The 13449-nt window shown below is 46.1% G+C and overlaps 1 protein-coding gene across 1 annotated transcript in view; it reads left to right on the top strand.

Moving 5' to 3' along the window:
* Nucleotides 1-13449, top strand: part of LOC120062377 (dedicator of cytokinesis protein 2-like) — a 169297-nt gene that overhangs the window by 81879 nt on the left and 73969 nt on the right. Inside the window, exon 25 of the mRNA XM_039012306.1 lies at nt 11611-11753. Within this exon, the coding sequence (XP_038868234.1) occupies nt 11611-11753 (143 nt within the window). The remainder of the gene's footprint in view (nt 1-11610; nt 11754-13449) is intronic.

Raw genomic sequence — 13449 nt, 5'->3', positions numbered from 1 at the left:
GTAGAAGAAAGGCACCATACTGGATGGGCTGGTAGAAGAAAGGAACCATACTGGATGGGATGGTAGAAGAAAGGCACCATACTGGATGGGATGGTAGAAGAAAGGCACCATACTGGATCGGGTGGTAGAAGAAAGGAACCAATCTGGATGGGATGGTAGAAGAAAGGCACCATACTGGATGGGATGGTAGAAGAAAGGAACCATACTGGATGGGATGGTAGAAGATAGGCACCATACTGGATGGGATGGTAGAAGAAAGGAACCATACTGGATGGGATGGTAGAAGAAAGGAACCATACTGGATGGGATGTTAGAAGAAAGGAACCATACTGTATGGGATGGTAGAAGAAAGGAACCATACTGGATGGGATGGTAGAAGAAAGGCACCATACTGGATGGGATGGTAGAAGAAAGGAACCATACTGGATGGGATGGTAGAAGAAAGGCACCATACTGGATGGGATGGTAGAAGAAAGGCACCATACTGGATGGGATGGTAGAAGAAAGGCACCATACTGGATGGGATGGTAGAAGAAAGGCACCATATTGGATGGGATGGTAGAAGAAAGGAACCATACTGGATGGGATGGTAGAAGAAAGGCACCATACTGGATGGGATGGTAGAAGAAAGGCACCATACTGGATGGGATGGTAGAAGAAATTAACCATACTGGATGGGATGGTAGAAGAAAGGAACCATACTGGATGGGATGGTAGAAGAAAGGCACCATACTGGATGGGATGGTAGATGAAAGGAACCATACTGGATGGGATGGTAGAAGAAAGGCACCATATTGGATGGGATGGTAGAAGAAAGGAACCATACTGGATGGGATGGTAGATGAAAGGAACCATACTGGATGGGATGGTAGAAGAAAGGCACCATACTGGATGGGAGGGTAGAAGAAAGGCACCATACTGGATGGGATGGTAGATGAAAGGGACCATACTGGATGGGATGGTAGAAGAAAGGAACCATACTGGATGGGATGGTAGAAGAAAGGAACCATACTGGATGGGAGGGTAGATGAAAGGCACCATAATGGATGGGTTGGTAGAAGAAACGCACCATACTGGATGGGATGATAGAAGAAAGGCACCAAACTGGATGGGATGGTAGAAGAAAGGAACCATACTGGATGGGATGGTAGAAGAAAGGCACCATACTGGATGGGATGGTAGATGAAAGGAACCATACTGGATGGGATGGTAGAAGAAAGGCACCATACTGGATGGGATGATAGAAGAAAGACACCATACTGGATGGGATGGTAGAAGAAAGGCACCATACTGGATGGGATTGTAGAAGAAAGGAACCATACTGGATGGGATGATAGAAGAAAGGCACCATACTGGATGGGATGGTAGAAGAAAGGCACCATACTGGATGGGATGGTAGAAGAAAGGAAACATACTGGATGGGATGGTAGAAGAAAGGCACCATACTGGATGGGATGGTAGAAGAAAGGAACCATACTGGATGGGATGGTAGAAGAAAGGAACCATACTGGATGGGATGGTAGAAGAAAGGAACCATACTGGATGGGATGGTAGAAGAAATGAACCATACTGGATGGGATGATAGAAGAAAGAAACCATACTGAATGGGATGGTAGAAGAAAGGAACCATACTGGATGGGATGGTAGAAGAAATGAAATCATACTGGATGGGATGGCAGAAGAAAGGAACCATACTGGATGGGATGGTAGAAGAAATGAAACCATACTGGATGGGATGGTAGAAGAAAGGAACCATACTGGATGGGATGGTAGAAGAAATGAACCATACTGGATGGGATGGTGGAAGAAAGGCACCATACTGGATGGGATGGTAGAAGAAAGGAACCATACTGGATGGGATGGTAGAAGAAAGGAACCATACTGGATGGGATGGTAGAAGAAATGAACCATACTGGATGGGATGATAGAAGAAAGGAACCATACTGGATAGGATGGTACAAGAAAGGAACCATACTGGATGGGATGGTAGAAGAAATGAACCATACTGGATGGGATGGTAGAAGAAAGGAACCATACTGGATGGGATGGTATAAGATATGAACCATACTGGATGGGATGGTAGAAGAAAGACACCATACTGGATGGGATGGTAGAAGAAAGGCACCATACTGGATGGGATGGTAGAAGAAAGGAACCATACTGGATGGGATGGTAGAAGAAAGGAACCATATTGGATGGGATGATAGAAGAAAGGCACCATACTGGATGGGATGGTAGAAGAAAGGCACCATACTGGATGGGATGGTAGAAGAAAGGCACCATACTGGATGGGCTGGTAGAAGAAAGGAACCATACTGGATGGGATGGTAGAAGAAAGGCACCATACTGGATGGGATGGTAGAAGAAAGGAACCATACTGTATGGGATGGTAGAAGAAAGGAACCATACTGGATGGGATGGTAGAAGAAAGGCGCCATACTGGATGGGATGGTAGAAGAAAGGAACCATACTGGATGGGATGGTAGAAGAAAGGCACCATACTGGATGGGATGGTAGAAGAAAGGCACCTTACTGGATGGGATGGTAGAAGAAAGGCACCATACTGGATGGGATGGTAGAAGAAAGGCACCATATTGGATGGGATGGTAGAAGAAAGGAACCATACTGGATGGGATGGTAGAAGAAAGGCACCATACTGGATGGGATGGTAGATGAAAGGAACCATACTGGATGGGATGGTAGAAGAAATTAACCATACTGGATGGGATGGTAGAAGAAAGGAACCATACTGGATGGGATGGTAGAAGAAAGGCACCATACTGGATGGGATGGTAGATGAAAGGAACCATACTGGATGGGATGGTAGAAGAAAGGCACCATACTGGATGGGATGGTAGAAGAAAGGAACCATACTGGATGGGATGGTAGATGAAAGGAACCATACTGGATGGGATGGTAGAAGAAAGGCACCATACTGGATGGGAGGGTAGAAGAAAGGCACCATACTGGATGGGATGGTAGATGAAAGGGACCATACTGGATGGGATGGTAGAAGAAAGGAACCATACTGGATGGGATGGTAGAAGAAAGGAACCATACTGGATGGGAGGGTAGATGAAAGGCACCATAATGGATGGGATGGTAGAAGAAACGCACCATACTGGATGGGATGATAGAAGAAAGGCACCATACTGGATGGGATGGTAGAAGAAAGGAACCATACTGGATGGGATGGTAGAAGAAAGGCACCATACTGGATGGGATGGTAGATGAAAGGAACCATACTGGATGGGATGGTAGAAGAAAGGCACCATACTGGATGGGATGATAGAAGAAAGACACCATACTGGATGGGATGGTAGAAGAAAGGCACCATACTGGATGGGATTGTAGAAGAAAGGAACCATACTGGATGGGATGATAGAAGAAAGGCACCATACTGGATGGGATGGTAGAAGAAAGGCACCATACTGGATGGGATGGTAGAAGAAAGGCACCATACTGGATGGGATGGTAGAAGAAAGGCACCATACTGGATGGGATGGTAGAAGAAAGGCACCATACTGGATGGGATGGTAGAAGAAAGGAACCATACTGGATGGGATGGTAGAAGAAAGGAACCATACTGGATGGGATGGTAGAAGAAATGAACCATACTGGATGGGATGATAGAAGAAAGAAACCATACTGAATGGGATGGTAGAAGAAAGGAACCATACTGGATGGGATGGTAGAAGAAATGAACCATACTGGATGGGATGGTAGAAGAAAGGAACCATACTGGATGGGATGGTAGAAGAAATGAACCATACTGGATGGGATGGTAGAAGAAAGGCACCATACTGGATGGGATGGTAGAAGAAAGGAACCATACTGGATGGGATGGTAGAAGAAAGGAACCATACTGGATGGGATGGTAGAAGAAATGAACCATACTGGATGGGATGATAGAAGAAAGGAACCATACTGGATGGGATGGTACAAGAAAGGAACCATACTGGATGGGATGGTAGAAGAAATGAACCATACTGGATGGGATGGTAGAAGAAAGGAACCATACTGGATGGGATGGTATAAGATATGAACCATACTGGATGGGATGGTAGAAGAAAGGCACCATACTGGATGGGATGGTAGAAGAAAGGCACCATACTGGATGGGATGGTAGAAGAAAGGAACCATACTGGATGGGATGGTAGAAGAAAGGAACCATATTGGATGGGATGGTAGAAGAAAGGCACCATATTGGATGGGATGGTAGAAGAAAGGAACCATACTGGATGGGATGGTAGAAGAAAGGCACCATACTGGATGGGATGGTAGATGAAAGGAACCATACTGGATGGGATGGTAGAAGAAAGGAACCATACTGGATGGGATGGTAGAAGAAAGGCACCATACTGGATGGGATGGTAGAAGAAAGGCACCATATTGGATGGGATGGTAGAAGAAAGGAACCATACTGGATGGGATGGTAGAAGAAAGGAACCATATTGGATGGGATGGTAGAAGAAAGGAACCATACTGGATGGGATGGTAGAAGAAAGGAACCATACTGGATGGGATGGTAGAAGAAAGGGACCATACTGGATGGGATGGTAGAAGAAAGGAACCATACTGGATGGGATGGTAGAAGAAAGGAACCATACTGGATGGGTGGGTAGAAGAAAGGCACCATAATGGATGGGATGGTAGAAGAAAGGCACCATACTGGATGGGATGGTAGAAGAAAGGCACCATACTGGATGGGATGGTAGAAGAAAGGCACCATACTGGATGGGATGGTAGAAGAAAGGAACCATACTGGATGGGATGGTAGAAGAAAGGAACCATACTGGATGGGATGGTAGAAGAAATGAACCATACTGGATGGGATGATAGAAGAAAGGAACCATACTGGATGGGATGGTAGAAGAAAGGAACCATACTGGATGGGATGGTAGAAGAAATGAACCATACTGGATGGGATGGTAGAAGAAAGGAACCATACTGGATGGGATGGTAGAAGAAATGAACCATACTGGATGGGATGGTAGAAGAAAGGCACCATACTGGATGGGATGGTAGAAGAAAGGCACCATACTGGATGGGATGGTAGAAGAAAGGAACCATACTGGATGGGATGGTAGAAGAAATGAACCATACTGGATGGGATGGTAGAAGAAAGGCACCATACTGGATGGGATGGTAGAAGAAAGGCACCATACTGGATGGGATGGTAGAAGAAAGGAACCATACTGGATGGGATGGTAGAAGAAAGGAACCATACTGGATGGGATGGTAGAAGAAAGGAACCATACTGGATGGGATGGTAGAAGAAAGGGACCATACTGGATGGGGTGGTAGATGAAATGAACCATACTGGATGGGATGGTAGAAGAAAGGAACCATACTGGATGGGATGGTAGAAGAAATGAACCATACTGGATGGGATGGTAGAAGAAAGGAACCATACTGGATGGGATGGTAGAAGAAAGGAACCATACTGGATGGGATGGTAGAAGAAAGGAACGACAGATCAGGACAAGCTGAGACAATAAAATAATTAGTCCGTTGTTCATTCGTTTTCTTGCTTATTCTCTAAAGCAGGCCAGAGGGTTCAATCTAATCTGTGTGCTAACTCCTCATTCTGTCTATCAGTTTGTGTGCTAACTCCTCTATCTGTCTATACGTCTGTGAGGTGAGGCCCTGCGGTAGGACTTTAACAGTGAGGAGGCAGCAGCAGCAGATCTTGACTTGTCTTGCCCAGAGTGAGGCTTTTATTTGAAAGTGAGGAATAATGCCAGCGAAACATATAATATGTACAAAAGAAAATAACAAAACTGGTAATTGAAAAGACTAACTAAATCAAATAGATGTCTTTAAATGTCTTTAAATGTCTTTAGATGAAGTGACGGAGGACATTATGACAATTGTTCGACCATCCATCTCTCTCTCCTTCCATCGCCAGCCCTCTGACCCTACGGTTACTACCCAGACCTACAATCAACTACACGTCCTAGTTTTAGACAGGAAAATGAGAGAGAATTGATCCGATAGATTAAGGCGGGGTGAGACCATACATTTGTAAATGATAACGTCGGTCTTTATGATAACCCAATATGATTTCTGAAGATAAACAGTATTAACTGAGCAAGAGAACAGACAGTTCTTGTACTCAGAGAGAGGCAAGGAAAAGGACATTTACATTTACTCTCTTATCCAGAGGGACTTACAGGAGTGACTTGATATATTTTCACACTTTTTCATATTGTTTCTACATACAGTATGTGTGCAGGTGTACAGTATGTGTATAAACTTGTATGTCTATGTCTGTATGAGACTGTGTATTTTATTCTATACATGAGTCATTTACACCCCAAACGCACACAGCTGAAACTAAAAGCACATACTGTCTGATCTGTCCATAGTCATCTTTGATTACTACTCTACACCCATCCCGAATGCAACGATGAGTTACTATGGAAACTGTTGGGTTGGGTGGTGAGAGAGGTGGGGGGAGGGGGAGAGGGAGGTGGGAGAGGGGTGGAGGGGGAGATGGGTGGAGGAGGAGAGAGAGGTGGGAGAGATGAGTGAGGGGGGAGAGGGGTGGAGGAGGAGAGGGGTGGAGGAGGAGAGGGGTGGAGGAGGAGAGAGAGGTGGGAGAGATGAGTGAGGGGGGAGAGGGGTGGAGGGGGGAGAGAGAGGTGGGAGAGATGTGTGAGGGGGGAGAGGGGTGGAGGAGGAGAGAGAGGTGGGAGAGATGAGTGAGGGGGGAGAGGGGTGGAGGAGGAGAGGGGTGGGGGAGAGATGAGTGGAGGGGGGAGAGGGGTGGAGGGGGAGAGGGGTTGAGGAAATGACTGTCTGTCTGTCTCTCTGTCTGTCTGTTTCTCATTCTGTCTGTCTGTCTGTCCGTCAGTCTGTCTGTCTGTCCGTCCGTCAGTTGTTTGTTATTTTGGACAAGGCTCTGTCTAAGGATCTGAGAGGAAGAGGACAGATACTGCGTACTGACGAGCCGAGGAGAGGACAGGGACAAATAAATACATTTCTTCATCTATACCTCTCTTAACGTGTCAATTAAACACATCAGTAGACATAATCAAATAAACAGACAATTAATGGATCAATACACTTGGTATGCTGTTGAAAGAGAGACAGGCAGAGAGAGACAGACGGACAGACAGAAACAGACAGACAGAGAAAGAGACAAACAGACAGTGACAGAGAGACAGACAGACAGACAGACAGACAGACAGACAGACAGACAGACAGACAGACAGACAGACAGACAGACAGACAGACAGACAGACAGACAGACAGACAGACAGACAAGAGAGAGAGACAGAGAGACAGACAGATAGAGGCAGAGAGAGAGACAGATAGAGAGATAGAGGCAGAGAGAGAGAGAGAGACAGACAGACAGACAGACAGACAGACAGACAGACAGACAGACAGACAGACAGACAGACAGACAGACAGACAGACAGACAGACAGACAGACAGACAGACAGACAGACAGACAGACAAGACAGAGAGACAGATAGAGAGACAGACAGACAAGACAGACAGACAGACAGAGACACAGAGAGATAGTAGTAGTGATTTGGCCTACCACCAGTCCTTTCCACCCCCTAGATGTAGCTGCTTGTTCCAGGACTGGCCTCCTCCATTACCTTCCCAATCTAACTCTGAGCCAGGGATCCTAACCAACCAGTGAAAGAGAGAGAGAAGAGGAGGAGGAAGAGGGCTCTGATTTAGATGCCCGCCAGTAATTGGAATGTCACCTTATTACCATGCTAGATAGTTTATTGTGTTGGCTGGGACTCGATGGCATGAAATGAAAAATGGAAAGTAGCTTTCAGCTGGCTGCTGATTTATCATGGCTGTATCCACTGCCTGCCAGCCAGGGATGGCTGTTCATTTCTATTCAATTAGACACACACACATACAGACAAACACACACACACACACTCAAATACATAAACAAAAACTGAGTTTATAGAGAGTAAACACAGTTTTTAGAATTTAATAAAGATTAGTACTTCAGGCTGTGTGTGTGTGTGTGTGTGTGTGTGTGTGTGTGTGTGTGTGTGTGTGTGTGTGTGTGTGTGTGTGTGTGTGTGTGTGTGTGTGTGTGTGTGTGTGTGTGTGTGTGTGTGTGTGTGTGGGGGGGGGGGGGAAATACATCCTGCAGAGCACACGCACGTGCGTATGCACAAACAGGGTTGAAGTGGTCTGGCCTCGAAAATTGCTTGCTGGGTAATTTTGTTATTTTGTTCTTGGCTGGTACAGCAATACCCTCTCTCACTTCCTCACCCTCTCACCTTATTACTCTCTCTCACTTCCTCACCCTCTCACCTTATCACCCTCTCTCACTTCCCCTCCCTCTCACCTTATCACCCTCTCACCTTATCACCCTTTCTCACTTCATCACCCTCTCACCTTATCACCCTCTCTCACTTCATCACCCTCTCACCTTATCACCCTCTCACCGTATCACCCCTTTTCACTCCCTCACCCTCTCACCTTATCACCTTTTCTCACCTTATCACCCTCTCTCACTTCCTCACCCTCTCACCTTATCACCCTATCTCACCTCCTTACCTTCCCACCCTCTCTCACCTTCTTACCCTCTCTTACCTCCTCACCCTCTGTCACCTCCTCACCTTCTCTCACCCTCTCAACTTCTCACCCTCTTTCTCCTACCTCATCATCCTCTCTCACCTCCTTTCCCTCTCACCTTCTCATCCTCCCTCACCTTCTCACCCTCTCTCACCTCCTCACCCTCTCTCACCTCCTCAACCGCTCTTACCCTCTCACCTCCTCAGCCTCTCTCACTTCCGGACCTTCTCTCAGCTCTTCACCCTCTTTCTCCTTCTCACCTCCTCAGCCTCTCTCAGCCTCTCTCACCTTCTCAGCCTCTCTCACCTTCTCAGCCTCTCTCACCTGCTCACCCTCTCACCTTCTCACCCTCTCTCAACTCCTCACCCTCTCTCACCTCCTCACCTTCTCTCACCTCCTCAGCATCTCTCACCTCCTCACCCTCTCTCACCTCCTCACTCTCTCACCTTCTCACCCTCTCTCACCTCCTCACCCTCTCTCACCTCCTCACCCTCTCTCACCTCCTCACTCTCTCACCTTCTCACCCTCCCTCACCCTCTCTTACCTCACACTGCAGAAACAGGAGATAACTTCCTGCCCTATGGGCCGTTCTGGCTAACTTACTATTTCATATATCACCAGACAGGTGTGTTATATTGTAACCACAATATGTTTGAGTAGAACTTGTGTAGGGGAGGAGTGGTTGATTGGGTTTGGACATGTTTACATTAGAGGAGAGTCAACACAATGTCTCGTCTCTTATCTCTCACTGTTCACATAAACAGTAGCAAGGAGGAAGATCAACTTTCTCACTTTATCTTTGTTTATTCTCTCTTTCTCTGGATCACTGAGCTGTGTATATCTCCTTCTCTGGGTCACTGAGCTGTGTACATCTCTTTCTCTGGATCACTGAGCTGTGTACATCTCCTTCTCTGGGTCACTGAGCTGTGTACATCTCCTTCTCTGGGTCACTGAGCTGTGTACATCTCCTTCTCTGGGTCACTGAGCTGTGTACATCTCTTTCTCTGGATCACTGAGCTGTGTACATCTCCTTCTCTGGGTCAGTGAGCTGTGTACATCTCCTTCTCTGGGTCACTGAGCTGTGTACATCTCCTTCTCTGGGTCACTGAGCTGTGTACATCTCTTTCTCTGGATCACTGAGCTGTGTACATCTCCTTCTCTGGGTCAGTGAGCTGTGTACATCTCCTTCTCTGGGTCACTGAGCTGTGTACATCTCCTTCTCTGGGTCACTGAGCTGTGTACATCTCCTTCTCTGGGTCACTGAGCTGTGTACATCTCCTTCTCTGGGTCACTGAGATGTGTACATCTCTTTCTCTGGATCACTGAGCTGTGTTCATCTCCTTCTCTGGATCACTGAGCTGTGTACATCTCCTTCTCTGGGTCACTGAGCTGTGTACATCTCCTTCTCTGGGTCACTGAGCTGTGTACATCTCCTTCTCTGGGTCACTGAGCTGTGTTCATCTCCTTCTCTGGGTCACTGAGCTGTAAATCTCCTTCTCTGGGTCACTGAGCTGTGTACATCTCCTTCTCTGGGTCACTGAGCTGTGTACATCTCCTTCTCTGGGTCACTGAGCTGTGTACAGCTCCTTCTCTGGGTCACTGAGCTGTGTACATCTCCTTCTCTGGGTCACTGAGATGTGTACATCTCCTTCTCTGGGTCACTGAGCTGTGTACATCTCCTTCTCTGGGTCACTGAGCTGTGTACATCTCCTTCTCTGGGTCACTGAGCTGTGTACATCTCCTTCTCTGGGTCACTGAGCTGTGTACATCTCCTTCTCTGGGTCACTGAGCTGTGTACATCTCCTTCTCTGGATTACTGAGCTGTGTACATATCTTTCTCTGGATCACTGAGCTGTGTACATCTCCTTCTCTGGGTCACTGAGCTGTGTACATCTCCTTCTCTGGATCACTGAGCTGTGTACATCTCCTTCTCTGGGTCACTGAGCTGTGTACATCTCCTTCTCTGGGTCACTGAGCTGTGTACATCTCCTTCTCTGGGTCACTGAGCTGTGTACATCTCCTTCTCTGGGTCACTGAGCTGTGTACATCTCCTTCTCTGGGTCACTGAGCTGTGTACATCTCCTTCTCTGGGTCACTGAGCTGTGTACATCTCCTTCTCTGGATCACTGAGCTGTGTACATCTCCTTCTCTGGGTCACTGAGCTGTGTACATCTCCTTCTCTGGGTCACTGAGCTGTGTACATCTCCTTCTCTGGGTCACTGAGCTGTGTACATCTCTTGGCAGTGTACTACTCTCTCTTTACCTTCCCCCTCCTCTCTCTCTCTCTTCTTCTTCTTCCCCCCCCCCCTAACTGCCAAGTCTCCTCTCCTCCCCATTTCCTCCCACTTCTCCCCTCATCCCTGTCCTCCCCCTTTCCTCACACCTTTCCTGTCTCTCTCAGTGCAGTGATTGAGTGCTAGGTTTCCTGTCTCTCTCAGTGCAGTGATTGAGTGCTAGGTTAGACCCAGGCTATCTCAGAATGACTTGCCTGCTTGCTCTCTGTTAATAATGACTCTCCTCTGCCTAAATGAGCTTTTAATGTGCTTAGTCTACCTGCGGCTAGAGAGAGGGAGGGAAAGAAAGAGAGATTAAAGAATGGAGAGCATTGAGTTTGGTATTTGGTATTTTATTAGGATCCCCATTAGCTGTTGTAAAAGCAGCAGCTACTTTTCCAGGGGTCCACACAGAACATGAACCATGACATAATACAGAACATCAATAGACAAGAACAGCTCAAGGACATAACTACAGTTTAAATGGTCAGTGTGTGGTTGTGCAGTTTGAGAGACCCTGTTGTATGTGTATGGTTGTTTGACCACCTGCGTGTGTGTGTGTGTGTGTGTGTGTGTGTGTGTGTGTGTGTGTGTGTGTGTGTGTGTGTGTGTGTGTGTGTGTGTGTGTGTGTGTGTGTGTGTATGTGTGTATGTGTGTGTGTGTGTGTGTGTGTGTGTGTGTGTGTGTGTGTGTGTGTGTGTGTGTGTGTGTGTGTGTGTGTGTGCGCGTGCATGGCTGAACCTGACCATCCTGAATATGTGTTGTGTCCCTCAGAGTGCCGTGACATTCTGCTACCCATGATGCTTCGGGAGCTGAGCGGAGCGCTGAAGGACATGGGGGAGGGTCCTCATGACGAGCGGAGGAACAGCGTGGAGCTGCTCAACAACATCCTGGAGGTCCTGAGCAGAGACAATGTGGTGAGACACGCACACACAGCCTATCAGGACACAGCCTATCAGGGCACAGCTTACTGCTTAAACCTCTACCGATTCACCCTCCCGGATCCGGGATCCTCCTCATCAAAAAAGCTGACTAGCATAGCCTAGCCTAGCGCCACAGGGATATCATATAATATAATTTCATGAAATCACAAGTCCAATACAGCAAATGAAAGATAAACATCTTGTGAATCCAGCCAATATTTCCGATTTTTTAAGTGTTTTACAGCGAAAACACAATATATATTTATAGTAGCTCACCACAATAGCCAAACTGTCTGTCTGTTTCTACCTCTGTCTGTCTGTCTCCACCTCTGCCTGTCTCTGTCTCCACCTCTGTCTGTCTATACCTTCTCTCTCCCTCTCTCTCCTCTCTCTCCTCTCTCTCTCTCTCTATATATTTTATATCCTCCTTCTCTTTCCCTCCATCTCTCCATTCCTTCTCTCTCCTTCCCATCTAGTGGAAGGCGTATGAAGTGCATACAGATCCATAAATATAAGGCGATTGAATAGGCAGGCCCTGACACAGAGCCCCATTTTCAGAATTTTCACTTCCTGTTTGGAAGTTTGCTGCCAAATGAGTTCTGTTTTACTCACAGATATAATTCAAACAGTTTTAGAAACTTCAGAGTGTTTTCTATCCAATAGTAATAATCATATGCATATTGTATGATCTAGAACAGAGTACGAGGCCGTTTAATTTGGGCACGATTTTTTCCCAAAGTGAAAATAGCGCCCCCTATTAAGAAGAAGTTAACCATTTGAGCCTGGTTCCTCTCTAGGTTTCTTCCTAGGTCCCTTCCTTCTAGGCAATGGTGTAAAGTACTTAAGTAAAAATACTTTAAAATACTACTTACCTTTTACTTTTACTTCACTACATTCCTAAAGAAGATTATGTACTTTTTACTCCAGACATTTTCCCTGACACATTTTGAATGCTTAGCAGGACAGGAAAATGGTCCCTTGTCATTCATACTGCCTCTGATCTGGCAGACTCACTAAACACACATGCTTCATTTGTAAAATATGCCTTAGTGTTGGAGTGTGTCCCTGGCTGTCTGTAAAAAAATATTAAAGAATGGTGCCATCTTGTTTGCTTAGTATAAGGGATTTAAATTGATTTATACTTTTACTTCTGATACTTAAGTACATTTTTAGCGGTTGCATTGACTTTTGATACTTAAATATATTTAAAACCAGATACTTTTCCTCCAGTAATATTTTACTTGGTGACTTTCACTTTTACTTGAGTCATTTTCTATTAATGTATATTTACTTTTACACAAGTATGACAGTTGGGTACCTTTTACACCACTTCTTCAAGAGAGTGTCCTGACCACTGTGCTTTCTCTTGCATTGCTTGCACTTTAGGGTCTAGGTTGGGTTACTGTAAAGCACGTTGTGACTGCTGATGTTAAAGGGTCTTTAAACATAAATGTGATTGATTGAAACTGACCACTCAGAAGGCTTCAGCGCTTACCAATCCCACACAGGGGACCGTAGTGAACAGCAGATTAATCACATACTACCTCACATCTATCCCCTTTTGGCTTCACACATTCACTGACTCACACATAGAAATAGGCACCCAGGTACGTATATTACCATGCCTGCCTGTACGCACGTAATCCTACACAAAAAGTGAATAACAAACTCTCATCAATATCCTACAAAG

Source organism: Salvelinus namaycush, chromosome 17 (assembly GCF_016432855.1).
Source record: "Salvelinus namaycush isolate Seneca chromosome 17, SaNama_1.0, whole genome shotgun sequence".
NCBI lineage: Eukaryota > Metazoa > Chordata > Actinopteri > Salmoniformes > Salmonidae > Salvelinus > Salvelinus namaycush.
Note: the sequence above shows the minus strand (reverse complement) of the source record. Positions and strands in the feature narration are given on the sequence as shown.